The sequence below is a fragment of the Carcharodon carcharias genome, chromosome 12 (assembly GCF_017639515.1).
Source record: "Carcharodon carcharias isolate sCarCar2 chromosome 12, sCarCar2.pri, whole genome shotgun sequence".
Lineage (NCBI taxonomy): Eukaryota > Metazoa > Chordata > Chondrichthyes > Lamniformes > Lamnidae > Carcharodon > Carcharodon carcharias.
In genome coordinates this window covers 56,105,644-56,118,881 of record NC_054478.1, presented here as the reverse complement: position 1 = coordinate 56,118,881, position 13,238 = coordinate 56,105,644, and the positions used below count along the sequence as shown (strand labels likewise).

Below are 13,238 nucleotides of genomic sequence, written 5' to 3'. Positions count from 1 at the left end.
TCAGTGGTATTATCACTACTGAATTCAAAGCCCACACCTTGAAACATGCAAATTGAAAAATAGTTGTGGCAGTTGCCTCAAGTTTTCCTCTGGGATTTGAACAACTCAGCATTTACCATCGGCTGTGCCATAACACTATTCTATTTTTAGCCAAATGATGTGCAATGCAGCACTACTATTATGTTTTTTAAAAGTGTGTGCAGGGATGACTTAATCACCATTAGACCCACTATGTACAATTCCTTTTATTTCACTAGCTTCCTAAAACATCTTTGATACTTCTATGGAAGGGACATTTAGTAGTGAAAGATGCTCAGGAGAGAAGATCTGGGTGGTCTAATGGACCATTAATATCCTTTTTTACTCCAGACCCGGAATATGAATCCAACTTATACTACAATGACCTCTGTCAACAATAATACCCTTTACTTCAATTTAAAAAAGTTCCCAGTATGTGTGTGACAGTGGCAAAGCTGTGTTTATTGCCCATCCTTAGTTGAGAAGATGACGGTAGGCAACTGCCTTGAATTTTTGCAGTTATTGTGAGTGGGTCATGGTGTCAGGTAAAAAGATTCAGAATGTTGAGGCAATAGAGAGGTGATTTATATATCCAAGTCAGGATGACATGTAATTTGGAGGGGTAATTGGATATGATGGTGTTACTGTGTGGTCGTGTCCTTTTCCGTGTTCAAGGTCCCAAGGGATGAAAATGCTCTGAAAGAAATTGTTACTATCTTGGTAGAGAAAAGTAACTTCTTTTGAAAAAAGAAATCCAAAATTCCAACTATTTACTAAAAGAATGAAGTCACAAGATTTCATGGTTTAATACTAAAGAATTTTACTACACAACAGTCAAACAAAGCAAACACTAAATGCTATCCTAGCTAACCATCTATACTCTAACACCCTGTATCAACATAAATTAAACTTGAAAGTATTGGCCAAATTGTGGTAGATTATAAACTATAAATTGCACATTAAACGGTAGACAGAACTAAGATAGATCTTATGACTTAGCTCGGCAATCCACGCAGCATAATGTCATCAACCTCAGTCACTAAGTCCTCCAAAACTCTGTATTCCTCACAAGGAATTTTAGTTCCTTTCCTTGGAGCCAGCCTGATCCCCACCTGCCAGCAGAGCACAATCGTGTTCCATGGACACAGTCTTCACCAAAAATGGCATATAGAACCTCCTCAACCTGTTATGGATGACATAGATCCACCAATTTTTATCTTCAAATAACAGAAATAGCTGCTGAACTTATTCTCGGTTTCTGGATCTGGCCTCTGGCGTCTTCAGCTTGCCTGTACTGCACTACTGGACTCATCGACTGCTACTACTGCTGAACTTGCATCGCTCTGCATCCCTTACATAGCCTCAGCCAGTTTCAGTCTGTCAATAAGGTTTGGTTTCCAATCTCAATTTCAGTTTTTGTTTTCTTAGAAACTGGGAGAATCAGTTTCCTTTCTCAGTTTCCCTTTTCATTTAGGGCCTGTCTCAAAAGATACAAACTTTGATAGCACGAATTCCATCACAAAATTCTGAACCCAGTTCCTTGTGGTCACTGATCTCAGTTTAGGGGCCAAGTTTAAAATGGATGGCCTTTTCACTTTGAAAACCATAAGGATGGTGAATATTGGAGGGAGGGCATGGAAGAGAAAAGGCTCTCAGGTTGAAGTGGAGAATGGGTTGGGATTCAGAGTTATTGTTGGGGCAGAGGTATAGTCAGCTTCATCCTGCATCTGTTACCTATTGTAACTGACCTGAGAATGTCCAATATTGATACTATGCACTAAAAGCAGAAAAGTAATCAGTTTACTAGAACCAGCATTTTTGCCTTGTGCATAATAAAAATAAAAAGTCGAGAGATTTTATCCTTTTAAAAATATGCAAACATTTACAATTCCATCCAAATTTTCCTAGCGAAAGACAGAAGTATTTTCATGTATAATGTAAATTATTTATAATATATGAATATGTTCCTCTATGCATATACAGCTCGCTAAATATAGAAACACATCCTTTATATGAGAGCATTGCGAAACCATATATTGATCGATATTAAAATATCTGTGGAAATGAAATGTTGCATTTTGTTGAAAGATTTCTGGCAGCTACTTTACAGTCTTCTGTATTAAAAGGAGTTAGAAAAAATGGTAGTCAAAACTATAACAGGATTTACAATTTTTTTTACATAACAGTTTAAGGATATTGGTTTTCTGGAAATATGGATCTCATTTATAAGATTTTGTACATCTGTGATGGATTAAAGTCAAATAATTGCTTTTGATTTGTGCCTAATGCTACTTAAACACCAAGAATGTTTTTATTTTGGGGACACTTCTCATGCAAAAGCATTCTTAGATTAAAGTCAAATAACTATTTATAATTTGTATAAAATCATGATCACATCTTTCAAAAGATACTCACACATCAGAGAAAGATGATGCCCATTTACTTATACAATGCTTAAGAAATTGTATTTTCTACATTGATCATCCAGTTTTGTTCCCCTCGCATAGAATATTTGCAAAGAAGTGGAAGTTACCGATGTAAATGACCTTCTACCAACTGTTTACGAGAGGTCTAGGTTAGCAGCAGCTCACCCCAAACTACAGAAGGTAAATCTCAAATTAAAATTATATATTTTTTCTCCTCCATACTATTTTCACCTTTTTAAAAAGGTTCTTGTGGTGCTTAGAAATAAAGGACAATGGTTAAAACATCTTGGATAAATTAAGATCTTACATGGAGTACTTTTGTCAAACCTTATTAACTCAACAAAATTTATTAAAGCAGTATAATTGTTTGATCTGTAACATGACGGTTTTTACATGTGTCTCTGCCAAACATGTAATGGTAACTCAAAGTTTACACTCTGCTTCAAAGTTGAAACATACTTCATTTATTGATTGCACTGCATTTTGGAAAGGTAGAATCAGTTTAATTGGAAATTTAGTTTGGCACCAAGGTTATTCCACCAAGGTTATTATTCAATTTGCATTTGTTAATCCTAAACTTCACTAACCCTTTCACCAGTTATTGTACAGCACTGATCTGTAATGATTTTTAATGAATGAAAAGAAATGCCAAAAGGCCAAAGCATACCAATAAATATGCTAAAACCTCTTCAGCACTTTTACTGATTTGCTTTGCAAGTTTTGGGGAGATCAGTTTTTTTCTAGTTTAAAATCCATTCTACCATGGCTTTTTAATTTTACTTTTTTCTTTCAGATTTTAAATGATCTCAACTCCCTTGTAAGCAGTGAACATGATCCAACTAAGATTTATAAACTGAGGCAAAAGTTTCTTCCACAACCCCATGCAGAAGCTATTCCAGATGATATTTTGGTGTATATGCCCCTTGTTGGTACTATAGAAGTGTGGGCTGAACAATTAATTGCACTGAAGGTATTGTAACGTAAATTAGTCATGTAATACAATCCAATACTAATTGTTTTATAAATACTCCTAATTGTGGAATGTTATTTATTGAACTCTTGAACTTTCTGGAGGGAGGCAATGACATAGTGGTAATGTCACTGGACTAGCAATCTGGAGGTCCAGGCTGATTGCTCATGGGTTCAAATCTCACCATGGCAGCTGGTGGAATTTAAATTTGATTAATAAATCTTGAATTAAAAGCTAGTCTCAGTAATTGTTGATTGTTGTAAAAACCCATCTGGTTCACTAATGTAGTTTTGGGAAGGAAATTTGCTATCCTTACCAATATGTGACATAGGCACCAGAAACAACAATGGAACACCCAGCCTGTCGACCCTGCAAAGTCCTCCTTACTAACATCTGGGGGCTTGTGCCAAAATTGGGAGAGCTGTCTCACAGACTAGCCAAGCACCAGCCTGACATACTCACTGAATTATACCATACATCGAATGTCACAGAGACAGACCCATCAGAGGTGGTGGCACAATGGTATACAATCAAGAGGAAGTTACCCTGGGACCTCATTAAGTCTTATGGCATCAAGTCAAACATGGGCAGGGAGGCTTCAACGTCCATCACCAAGAGTGGCTTGGTAGCATCACTAGTGACTGAGTTCTAAAGAACAGAGTTGCTAGACTGGGTCTGTGGCAAGTGGTGAGGGAACCAGCAAGAGAGCCTCATCCTCACCAATCTACCTGTCACAGATGAATCTGTCCATGGTCATATTGGTAGGAGTGATCACTGCGTATCCTTTGTGGAAACGAAGTCCCATCTTCACATTGAGAATACCCTCCATTGTGTTGTGTGGCACGGCCACTGTACTAAAGGGATAGATTGTAAACAGATCGAGCGACTCAAAGCATGGCATCTAATGAGGCACTGTGGGCCATTAGCAGTAACAGAATTGTATTCAGCCACAACCTGTAATGGCCTGGCATATCCCCCACTCTATCATTGCCATCAAACCAGGGAATCAGCTCTGGTTCAATGAAGAGTACAGGATGGCATGCCAGAAGCAGCACCAGTTATACTTGAAAATGAGGTCAACCTGGTGAAGACACAGCACAAGACTATTTGCATGCCAAACAATGTAAGCAGCATATGAAAGATAGAGCTAAGTGATTCCACATCCTACGGATCAGATCAAAGCTCTGCAGTCCTACCACATCCAGTCATGAATGGTGATGGAGAATTAAGCAATAACTGGAGGAGGAGGCTGCACAAATATCCTCGTTCTCAATGCTGATGGAGCACATCAGTGCAAAAATCAAGGCTGATACATTTGGAACTATCTTCAGCCAGAAGTGCTGAGTAGATGATCCATCTTGGCTTCCTTCAGAGGTCCCCAGCATCACAGATGCCAGTCTTCATCAAATTTGATTCCCTCCATTTGATATCAAGAAACGGCTGAAGGTACTGGATGCTGCAAAGGCCATGGGCCCTGACAACATTTTGGCAATAGTCCTGACGACTTGTGCTGCAGAACAAGCCATGCCTCCAGCCAAGCTGTTCCAGTTACAACATTAGCATCTACCCAGAAATGTGGAAAATTGCCTAGGTACCTCCTGTCCATAAAAAGCAGGACAAATCCAACTGGCTAATTACTGCTTCATCAATCTACTCTCAGTCATAAGCAAATTGATGTAAGGTTCATCGACAGTGTTGTCATGCAGCACTTACACAGCAATACCTGCTCACTGATGCTCAGTTTGGGTTCTGCCAGGGCAACTTAGCTCCTGACCTCATTACAGCCTTGGTCTAAACATGGACAAAAGAGCTGAACTCAAAAGGCGAGGTGAGAGTGACTGCTTTTGATATCAAAACAGCATTTGACTGAGCATGGCACCAAGGAACCCTAGCAAAACAGAAGTCAATCAGAATCAGGAAAAAACCCTCCACTGTTGGAGTCATATCTAGCACAAATGAAGTTGGTTGTGGTTGTTGGAGGTCAACCAGTCCTGAGACATTGCTGCAGGATTTCCTCAGGGTCAACCACTTTCTGCTTCTCAATGATCTTCCCTCCATCGTAAGGTGAGAAGTGTGGATGTTCACTGATTGCGCCATGTTCGGCACGTTTGTGATTCCCCAGATATTGAAGTAGTCTATGTCTATATGAAGCAAGACCTGGATAACATTCAGGCTTTGGCAAATAAGTGGCAAGTAACATTTGTGCCACACAAGTGCCAGGAAATGACTCAACAAGGGAAAATCTAACCATCTCCCCATGATATTTAATGGCAACATCATCGCTGAATCCCCCGCTATCAACATTCTGGGGGTTACCACTGACCAGAAATTGAAGTTGGTCAGCCATATAAATACTGTGGCTACAAGGTCAGATGCTGGGAATTCTGCAGCGAATAACTCACCTAACTCTCCAATGCCTGTCCATCTACAAGGCACAGGCCTGGAGTGTGATGGAATACCCTCCACTTGCCTGGATGAGTGCAGCTCCAACAACTCATGAATCTTGACACCATCCAGGGCAAAGCAGCCCGCTTGATTGGCACCCCATCCACCACCTTAAACATTCACTCCCTCCACACTGATGCAGTTTGTACCATCAACAAGATGCACTGCAGCAACTCACCAAGGCTCCTTCAACAGCACCTTACAAACCTCTGACCTTTACCATCTAGAAGGACAAGGACAGCAGATGTATGGGAATGCCACCACCTGCAAGTTCCCCTGCAAAGCATACATCATCCTGACTTGGAACTATATCACCACTCTCTCATTGTCACTGGGTCAAATTCCTGGAACCCCCTAACTGCACTGTGGTTGTACCTACACCACATAAACTGCAGTGATTTAAGAAGACAACTTACCATCACCTTCTAAGGGCAATCAAGAATGGGCAATAATTTTCAGCCTAGCCAGCGACTTCCACATCCCATAAAAGAATTAAAAAAACTTGCGTAGAAGTTTTTACTAAAATGAATAATTAACCAAAAGAAAGGATTGTTTTTAATCAAAATAGATGTTTAACGTAATTAAAAATGGGGTTCAGGTGTTGTAGACTCAAATAGCTCATCATTTACTTCTGTTCCTGGATTAATTTCAGGGAAGTCTACTAATGAACCTAATATACCTGCCCCTGGGAATTATACTTTTAGGGAACCAAGTGCAGCATCATTTGTGAATGGGCAAGAATTATACATCTGCAACTCCTTGTAGTAGATCAGTTCTAAATCTAACTTTAGACATAATCAGAGCAACTAGATTTTCACTACCGTGTGGGGCGGTTTCCTCAACTGGGCTGTCAATAAATTGTCTCTACTTTTTGTGCCCACCAACTTTTATTTTGGCTTTGGCAAAACTCAACACAGTGGTAGCCAGTATTAATTAAAATAAGCTAAATTAGCTGCAGTTACAGACAAAGGTATGTGCTGCTATTTTATTTTCATTATTGTTCTTCAATGTATAAGATCGTGTGCCTGCTAGAAAGTATTAATTTCTGATTAAAGCAACCTTACAACAACTATATACCATTTTAATATTCAACGTATTCGATTAATATATTTTAATTCTCTTTGTTCAGGGCTTGTATGGATCTTTAAAAAAGTTGTCAAAATTGATATGTGGAAAATCTATGGATATGTGTAACTCAAGTGGTGAAGTCAGGGTTGAGGACTTGCAGTTGATAGTGGATGCAATTATGGGCGATCTTGGAAATAAGCATGAAAAGACTGCATTAGAAGTATGCCTCATTTTTCAAAATTGATTATTTTTCTTTAGTGCATAGGTGAGCAGGAAACAGTACATACTACTATATTTTATTGATAATGATGTGCAGCAAAAGCCCAGCACACACCTTTTGTTTTATTACTGTTATCATTACAGTGTTTCCAAAGTGTAAGTTAATGTTTTTTCTTGCTACATATAAATAGAAGAAAGTTATTCAATTTGTTTCTGCTTTTGTTTTTAATCCTGGCACCTAGACAAATCTAGTTCATTTTCAAAGATTGCGTTTGAGTTGTATGGATGAGATTTAAAATTAAAATCTCCACTGTGTTTTGTTTAGAACATATTCCATTATCCTATTGTACCCATACCACATCACACCCATCTCCTCAAACCCCAGTTCCCTGTTGTTTGCCAAGTAAGTGTTTTTTCCTGAAACAAAAACAAAAAAGTGCTGGAAAAATTGGCCTAACAGCATCTGTGGAGAGAAGGATAGAGTTAACATTTCGAATCCGTGACTCTTCAGAGCTCTGTCATACGGACTCGAAACGTTAACTGTTTCTCTCTCCACAGATGCTGTCAGACCTGCTGAGGTTTTCCAGCATTTTTTGTTTCGGTTTCCGATTTCTAGCATCTGCAGTTTTTTGCCTTTATCTAAATGTTTTTATCTGTTTACTTAATGCTTCTAGAACACTTTTGCTTGGTTATTTATTGTTTCTAAAATTATCATTTAATTTGATAAATACATTTATCAAAATAGGAAAGTTATTTTTCTTGCATATCTTTATTCAAATTATGGTATCTTGGGACAGGCACAAGCACACTCCTGCAACCTACTGGACAGGTGGTGAAAATTACCCATGGAACTTGGTAGCCCAGTTAAAATTAGGATTACCATTTCAAGAGAACAAGCCATCTTAAGATGTGCCTTTTAAAAAAAAAAGCCCAATTTTTAAAAAAATAACTGTACAAGTTATTTTTTTAAGCAATAGATAATCAGACAAAAATGTTTATGGGGAAAACAGTGTGTTGGAGTCAGAGTCAGAGGTAGGTAGATCATATATGAAATGGACCAATTAGACCCCCTTACTACTGAAATTGTTTTGGTTCTATAAATTACTCAAGTTGCGTGCAACGGTTTGACCTCAGGATCAGAGCTGAGTAACCTTGAATGTTTGGGCTTCTTTGACAACTGAAGCCCTTTATTTCCTTGTATACATTTCTCTAATTGATTTGGCAATGGGAAATTAGTTTTATTGTGTTAAAAGGTGAATCTGCAAATTGGCTTAGGCATTATACGAAAAATCTTGTCTTCTGAGCCAAATATAGAATGATATTGCTAATTATTGACTTAGAATTTATTAATATCTCCATGAAATAATGAGGTACAAGATCAAACTAATTGTTTATTATTCTAGGGGTGTAAGCGTGCTTCACTACAAACGCTGAAGGCTATTGTATCCCATTTCCAGATACTGTTTGATGTGAGTTCTCTCAGTGGAGTCTATACTAGAATGAATGAAGTATACTCTAAGCTTGGTGAAATGAGCAATGCTATGAGAAACCTCCGACAAGTTTTGGGGTTAGGTAAGAAACTTAAAATTTATGCACTTTTATAGCTGTTATATTTAGCTATAAAATTTAAATGACATTATTTGGAGGAGAAACACAATAGAAGTAAGAGGTAATTAAACCACAGCTATCTTAAAATTACTTCATAAATAAGATTGAATTGAAATTAACATTCGTTTTTATTTGTTTTATTTTCTTGTGATAAGATAAACTTTTTGAAAACTTGCACTTCTTTTCAGCTGAATCCACTCCTCCGAGTGTGTTAGTGAATATGATTGGAAAACTGTGCAGCTCTGTCAATGCTGACACCTGTAGACAAGTGCAGCAACTCCTGGGTACCCAGGATGTAGACAGGTAATTATTTTTGTCAATGGTCAGATATCTCAAACACCTGCATTCTGTTGAAGGGTCATTCGGACTCGAAACGTTAACTGTGTTCCTATCTGGAGATGCTGCCAGACCTGCTGAGTTTTTCCAGGTATTTTTGTTTGTGTCCTGCATACTAAAGTTGTGTCTGCTTCACATCTAATTATGGAATATCTGAAATTAGATTGTAATGTCAAAAGTTAATTCAGAATATTTGCAAGAATGTTTGTATAATGGAAAGAATGAGAATAATTCTTCATTAGCAAAAATCGTACAATTAAATGAAAGCAAAAATCAAAGCTTAAATGTTACCTTTCTGTTCAATGACAATACTATTTACGACCACATGGGCCAGAATTTTCAGGTTGGCGAGTGGGAGCGGGCCCCGCTTGCCGATGCGTAAAATGACACGCGGTGACATCAGGCATGTGTCCCGATGTCACCGCGCGTCATTTGATTTCCAGTTCGGCTGCCTGTCCAACCTTAAGGTTATTGTTTTATTCATTCACAGTATGTGGGCTTCGCTGGCTGGGCAAGCATTTATTGCCCATCCCTAGTTGCCCTTGAGAAGATAGTGGTGAGCTTCCTTTTTGAACAGCTGCAGTCCATGTGGTGTTGGTACACCCACAGTGCTGTTAGGAAAGGAGTTCCAGGATTTTGACCCAGCAACAGAGAAGGAACAGTGATATATTTCCAAGTCAGAATGGTGAGTGACTTGGAGGGGAACTTCCAGGTGGTAGTGTTCCCATTTATCTGCTGCCCTTGTCCTTCTAGGGATAGTGGCCGTGGGTTTGGAAGGTGCTGTCAAGGGAGCCTTGGTGAATTTCTGCAGTGCATCTTGTAGCTGATACACACTGCTGCAACAGTGCGTCAGTGGTGGAGTGAGTGAATGTTGTGGATGTGGTGTCAATCAAGCGGATTGCTTTGTCTTGGACGTTGTCCAGCTTCTTGAGTGTTGTTGGAGCTGCACTCATCCAGGCAAGTAGGGATTATTCCACCACACTCCTGACTTGTGCCTTGTAGATGGTGGACAGGCTTTGGGGAGTCAGGAGGTGAGTTAATTGTCGCATGATTCTGCCCTTGTAGCCACAGTATTTATATGGCTAGTCCAGTTCAGTTTCTGGTCAATGGTAACCCCCAGGATGTTAATAGTGGGGGATTCAGTGATGGTAATGCCATTGAACATCAAGATTCATTCTTGTTGGAGGTGGGCATTGCCTGATACTTGTGTGGTGCGAATGTTACTTGCCACTTGTCAGCCCAAGCCTGGATAATGTCCAGGTCTTTCTGCATTTGGACATGGACTGCTTCAGTATCTGAGGAGTCATGAATAGTGCTGAACATTGTGCAATCATCAGCAAACATCCCCACCTCTGACCTTATGATGGAAGGAAGATCATTGATGAAGCAGCTGAAGATGGTTGGGCCTAGGACACTACCCTGAAGAACTCCTGCAGTGATGTCCTGGAGCTGAGGTGACTGACCTCCAACAACCACATCCATCTTCCTTTGTGCTAGGTATGACTCCAACCAGCAGAGAGTTTTCCCCCTGATTCACATTGACTCCAGTTTTGCTAGGGCTCCTTGATGCCACACTCAGCCAAATGCTGCCTTGATGTCAAGGGCAGTCACTCTCACCTCACCTTGCAAGTTCAGCTCTTTTGTCCATGTTTGAACCAAGGCTGTAACGAAGTCAGGAGCTGAGTGGCCCTGGCGGAACCCAAACTGGGCATCAATGAACAGCTTATTGCTAAGCAAGTGCCACTTGATAGCTTTGTTGTTGAACCCTTCCATTACTTTACTGATGATGGAGAGTAGACTTTTGAGGTGATAATTGGCCGGGTCGAATTTGTCCTGCTTTTTGTGTACAGGACATACCTGGCCAATTTTCCACATAGCCGGGTAGATGTCTGTGTTGTAGCTGTACTGGAACAGCTTGGCTTGGGGGACGACAAGTTCTGGAGCCCAAGTCTTCAGTACTATTGCCGGAATGTTGTCAGGGCCCATAGCCTTTTCAGTATCCAGTGCTTTCAGCCGTTTATTGATATCACGTGGAGTGAATTAAATTGGCTGAAGACTGGCAGCTTTGATGCTGGGGACCAAAAGAGGAGGCCAAGATGGATCATCCACTTGGCACTTCTGGCTGAAGTTTGTTGCGAATGCTTCAGTCTTATCTTTTGCACTGCTGTGCTGGGCTCCTCCATCATTGAGGATGGGGATATCTGTGGAGCCACCTCCTCCAGTGAATTGTTTAATTGTCCACCACCATTCATTACTGGATGTGGCAGGATTGCAGAACTTAGATCTGATCTGTTGGCTGTGGGATTGCTTAGCTCTGACTATCACTTGCTGCTTATGCTGTTTGGCAACAAGTAATCCTGTTTTATAGCTTCACCAGGTTGACTTCTCATTTTTAGGTATGCCTGGTGCTGCTCTTGGCATGCCCTCCTGCACTCTTCATTGAACCAGGGCTGATCCCCTGGCTTGATGGTAATGGTAGAGTGGGGGATGTGCCAGGCCATGAGGTTACAGATTGTGTTCCAATACAATTCTGCTGCGCTTGGCCTAAATAGCCAAGTGGTTAAGGTACTGGGTTTGTAATCCCAAGATCAGGAGTTCAAATCTCACAATGGCAAACAATGTAACTTCATCTGAAACAGATGGAAATGGGTTTGTACTCGAAAGAGTTACATTGGAGTGACACTTTGGGGCTAGCCTAAATAGCCAAGTGGTTATGGTACTGGGCTTGTATCCCCAAGATCAAGAGTTCAAATCTCACAATGGCAAACTATGAAACAATGTAACTTCATCTGAAACAGACAGAAACATGTTTGTACTCAAAAGAGTTACAATGGTGCTAAATGCTTAGGTTAATTGTCTCAACATATCTATGAGCTTGGCCTAAATAGCCAAGTGGTTATGGTACTGCGTTTGTAACCCCAAGATCAAGAGTTCAAATCTCACAATGGTAAAGCAATGTAACTTCATCTGAAACAGATGGAAATGGGTTTGTACTCGAAAGAGTTACTTTAAGGCTTGGCCTAAATAGCCAAGTGGTTATGGTACTGGGTTTGTAACCCCGAGATCAAGAGTTCAAATCACCCAATGGCAAACTATGAAACAATGTAACTTCATCTGAAACAGATGGAAACGAGTTTGTACTCGAAAGAGTTACAAAGGGAATCAAGAGTTCAAATCTCACAATGGCAAACTATGAAACAATGTAACTTCATCTGGAAACAGATGGAAACGTGTTTGTACTCGAAAGAGTTACAATTCTGCTGCTGCTGATGGCCCACAGTGCCTCATGGATACCCAGTCTAGAGTTTGAAATTTATCCAATTTTGCACAGTGGTAGTGCCACACAACACGATGGAGGGTATCCTCAACGTGATGGCGGGACTGCGTCTCCACAATGACTGTACGGTGATCTCTCCTACCGATACTGTCAGGACAGATGCATCTGCAGCAGGCAGATTGGTGAGACTGAGGTCCAGTATGTTTTTCCCTCTTGGTTCCCTCACTACCTGCCGCAGTCCCAGCCTAGCAGCTATGTCATTTAGGACTTGGCCAGCAGTGCTGCTACCGAGCCACTCGGTGATGGACATTGGAGTCCCACACCCAGAGAACATTCTGTGCCCTTGCCACCCTCAGTGCTTCCTCCAAGTGATGTCCAACACTGATTCATCAGCTGAGGGAGGAAAGTATGTGGTAATTAGCAGGAGGTTTCTTTGCCCATGTTAGACCTGATTTCATGAGACTTCATGAGGTCCGGAGTCGATATTGAGGACCCCCAGTGCAACTCCCAGGGCAACTCCCTCCTGACTGTATACCACTCTGCCCTCACCTCTGTTGAATTTGTCCTGCCGATGGGACAGGACATACCCAGGGATAGTGATGGTGGAGTCTGGGACATAATGATACCATGAAGATGACTGTCAGGCTGTTCCTTGACTAGTCTATGAGACAGCTTTCCCATTTGGCACTTGCCCCCAGATGTTAATAAGGAGGACTTTGCAGGATCAACAGGATTGCGCTTGCTGTTGTCACCTCCGGTGCCTAGGTTGACGTCTGGTAGTCCTATTCATTACTATTTTGTACCTTTGTAGCAGCGGGTTTGTTACAACTGAGTGACTTGCTAGAGTCAACCACATTGCAGTGGGTCTGGG

At 40.7% G+C, this 13,238-nt stretch overlaps 1 protein-coding gene across 8 annotated transcripts in view; it reads left to right on the top strand.

The window, feature by feature from the left end:
• cep70 (centrosomal protein 70) overlaps positions 1–13,238 on the top strand; it is a 65,041-nt gene that overhangs the window by 49,152 nt on the left and 2,651 nt on the right. For 5 of the 8 annotated variants that reach the window (XM_041200440.1, XM_041200445.1, XM_041200438.1 and 2 more), the window contains 5 exons: positions 2,526–2,624; positions 3,238–3,414; positions 6,989–7,147; positions 8,550–8,718; positions 8,943–9,057. In XM_041200440.1, the coding sequence (XP_041056374.1) occupies positions 2,526–2,624; positions 3,238–3,414; positions 6,989–7,147; positions 8,550–8,718; positions 8,943–9,057 (719 nt within the window). The remainder of the gene's footprint in view (positions 1–2,525; positions 2,625–3,237; positions 3,415–6,988; positions 7,148–8,549; positions 8,719–8,942; positions 9,058–13,238) is intronic. The other 3 variants (XM_041200441.1, XM_041200446.1, XM_041200443.1) reach the window with 3 other exon arrangements.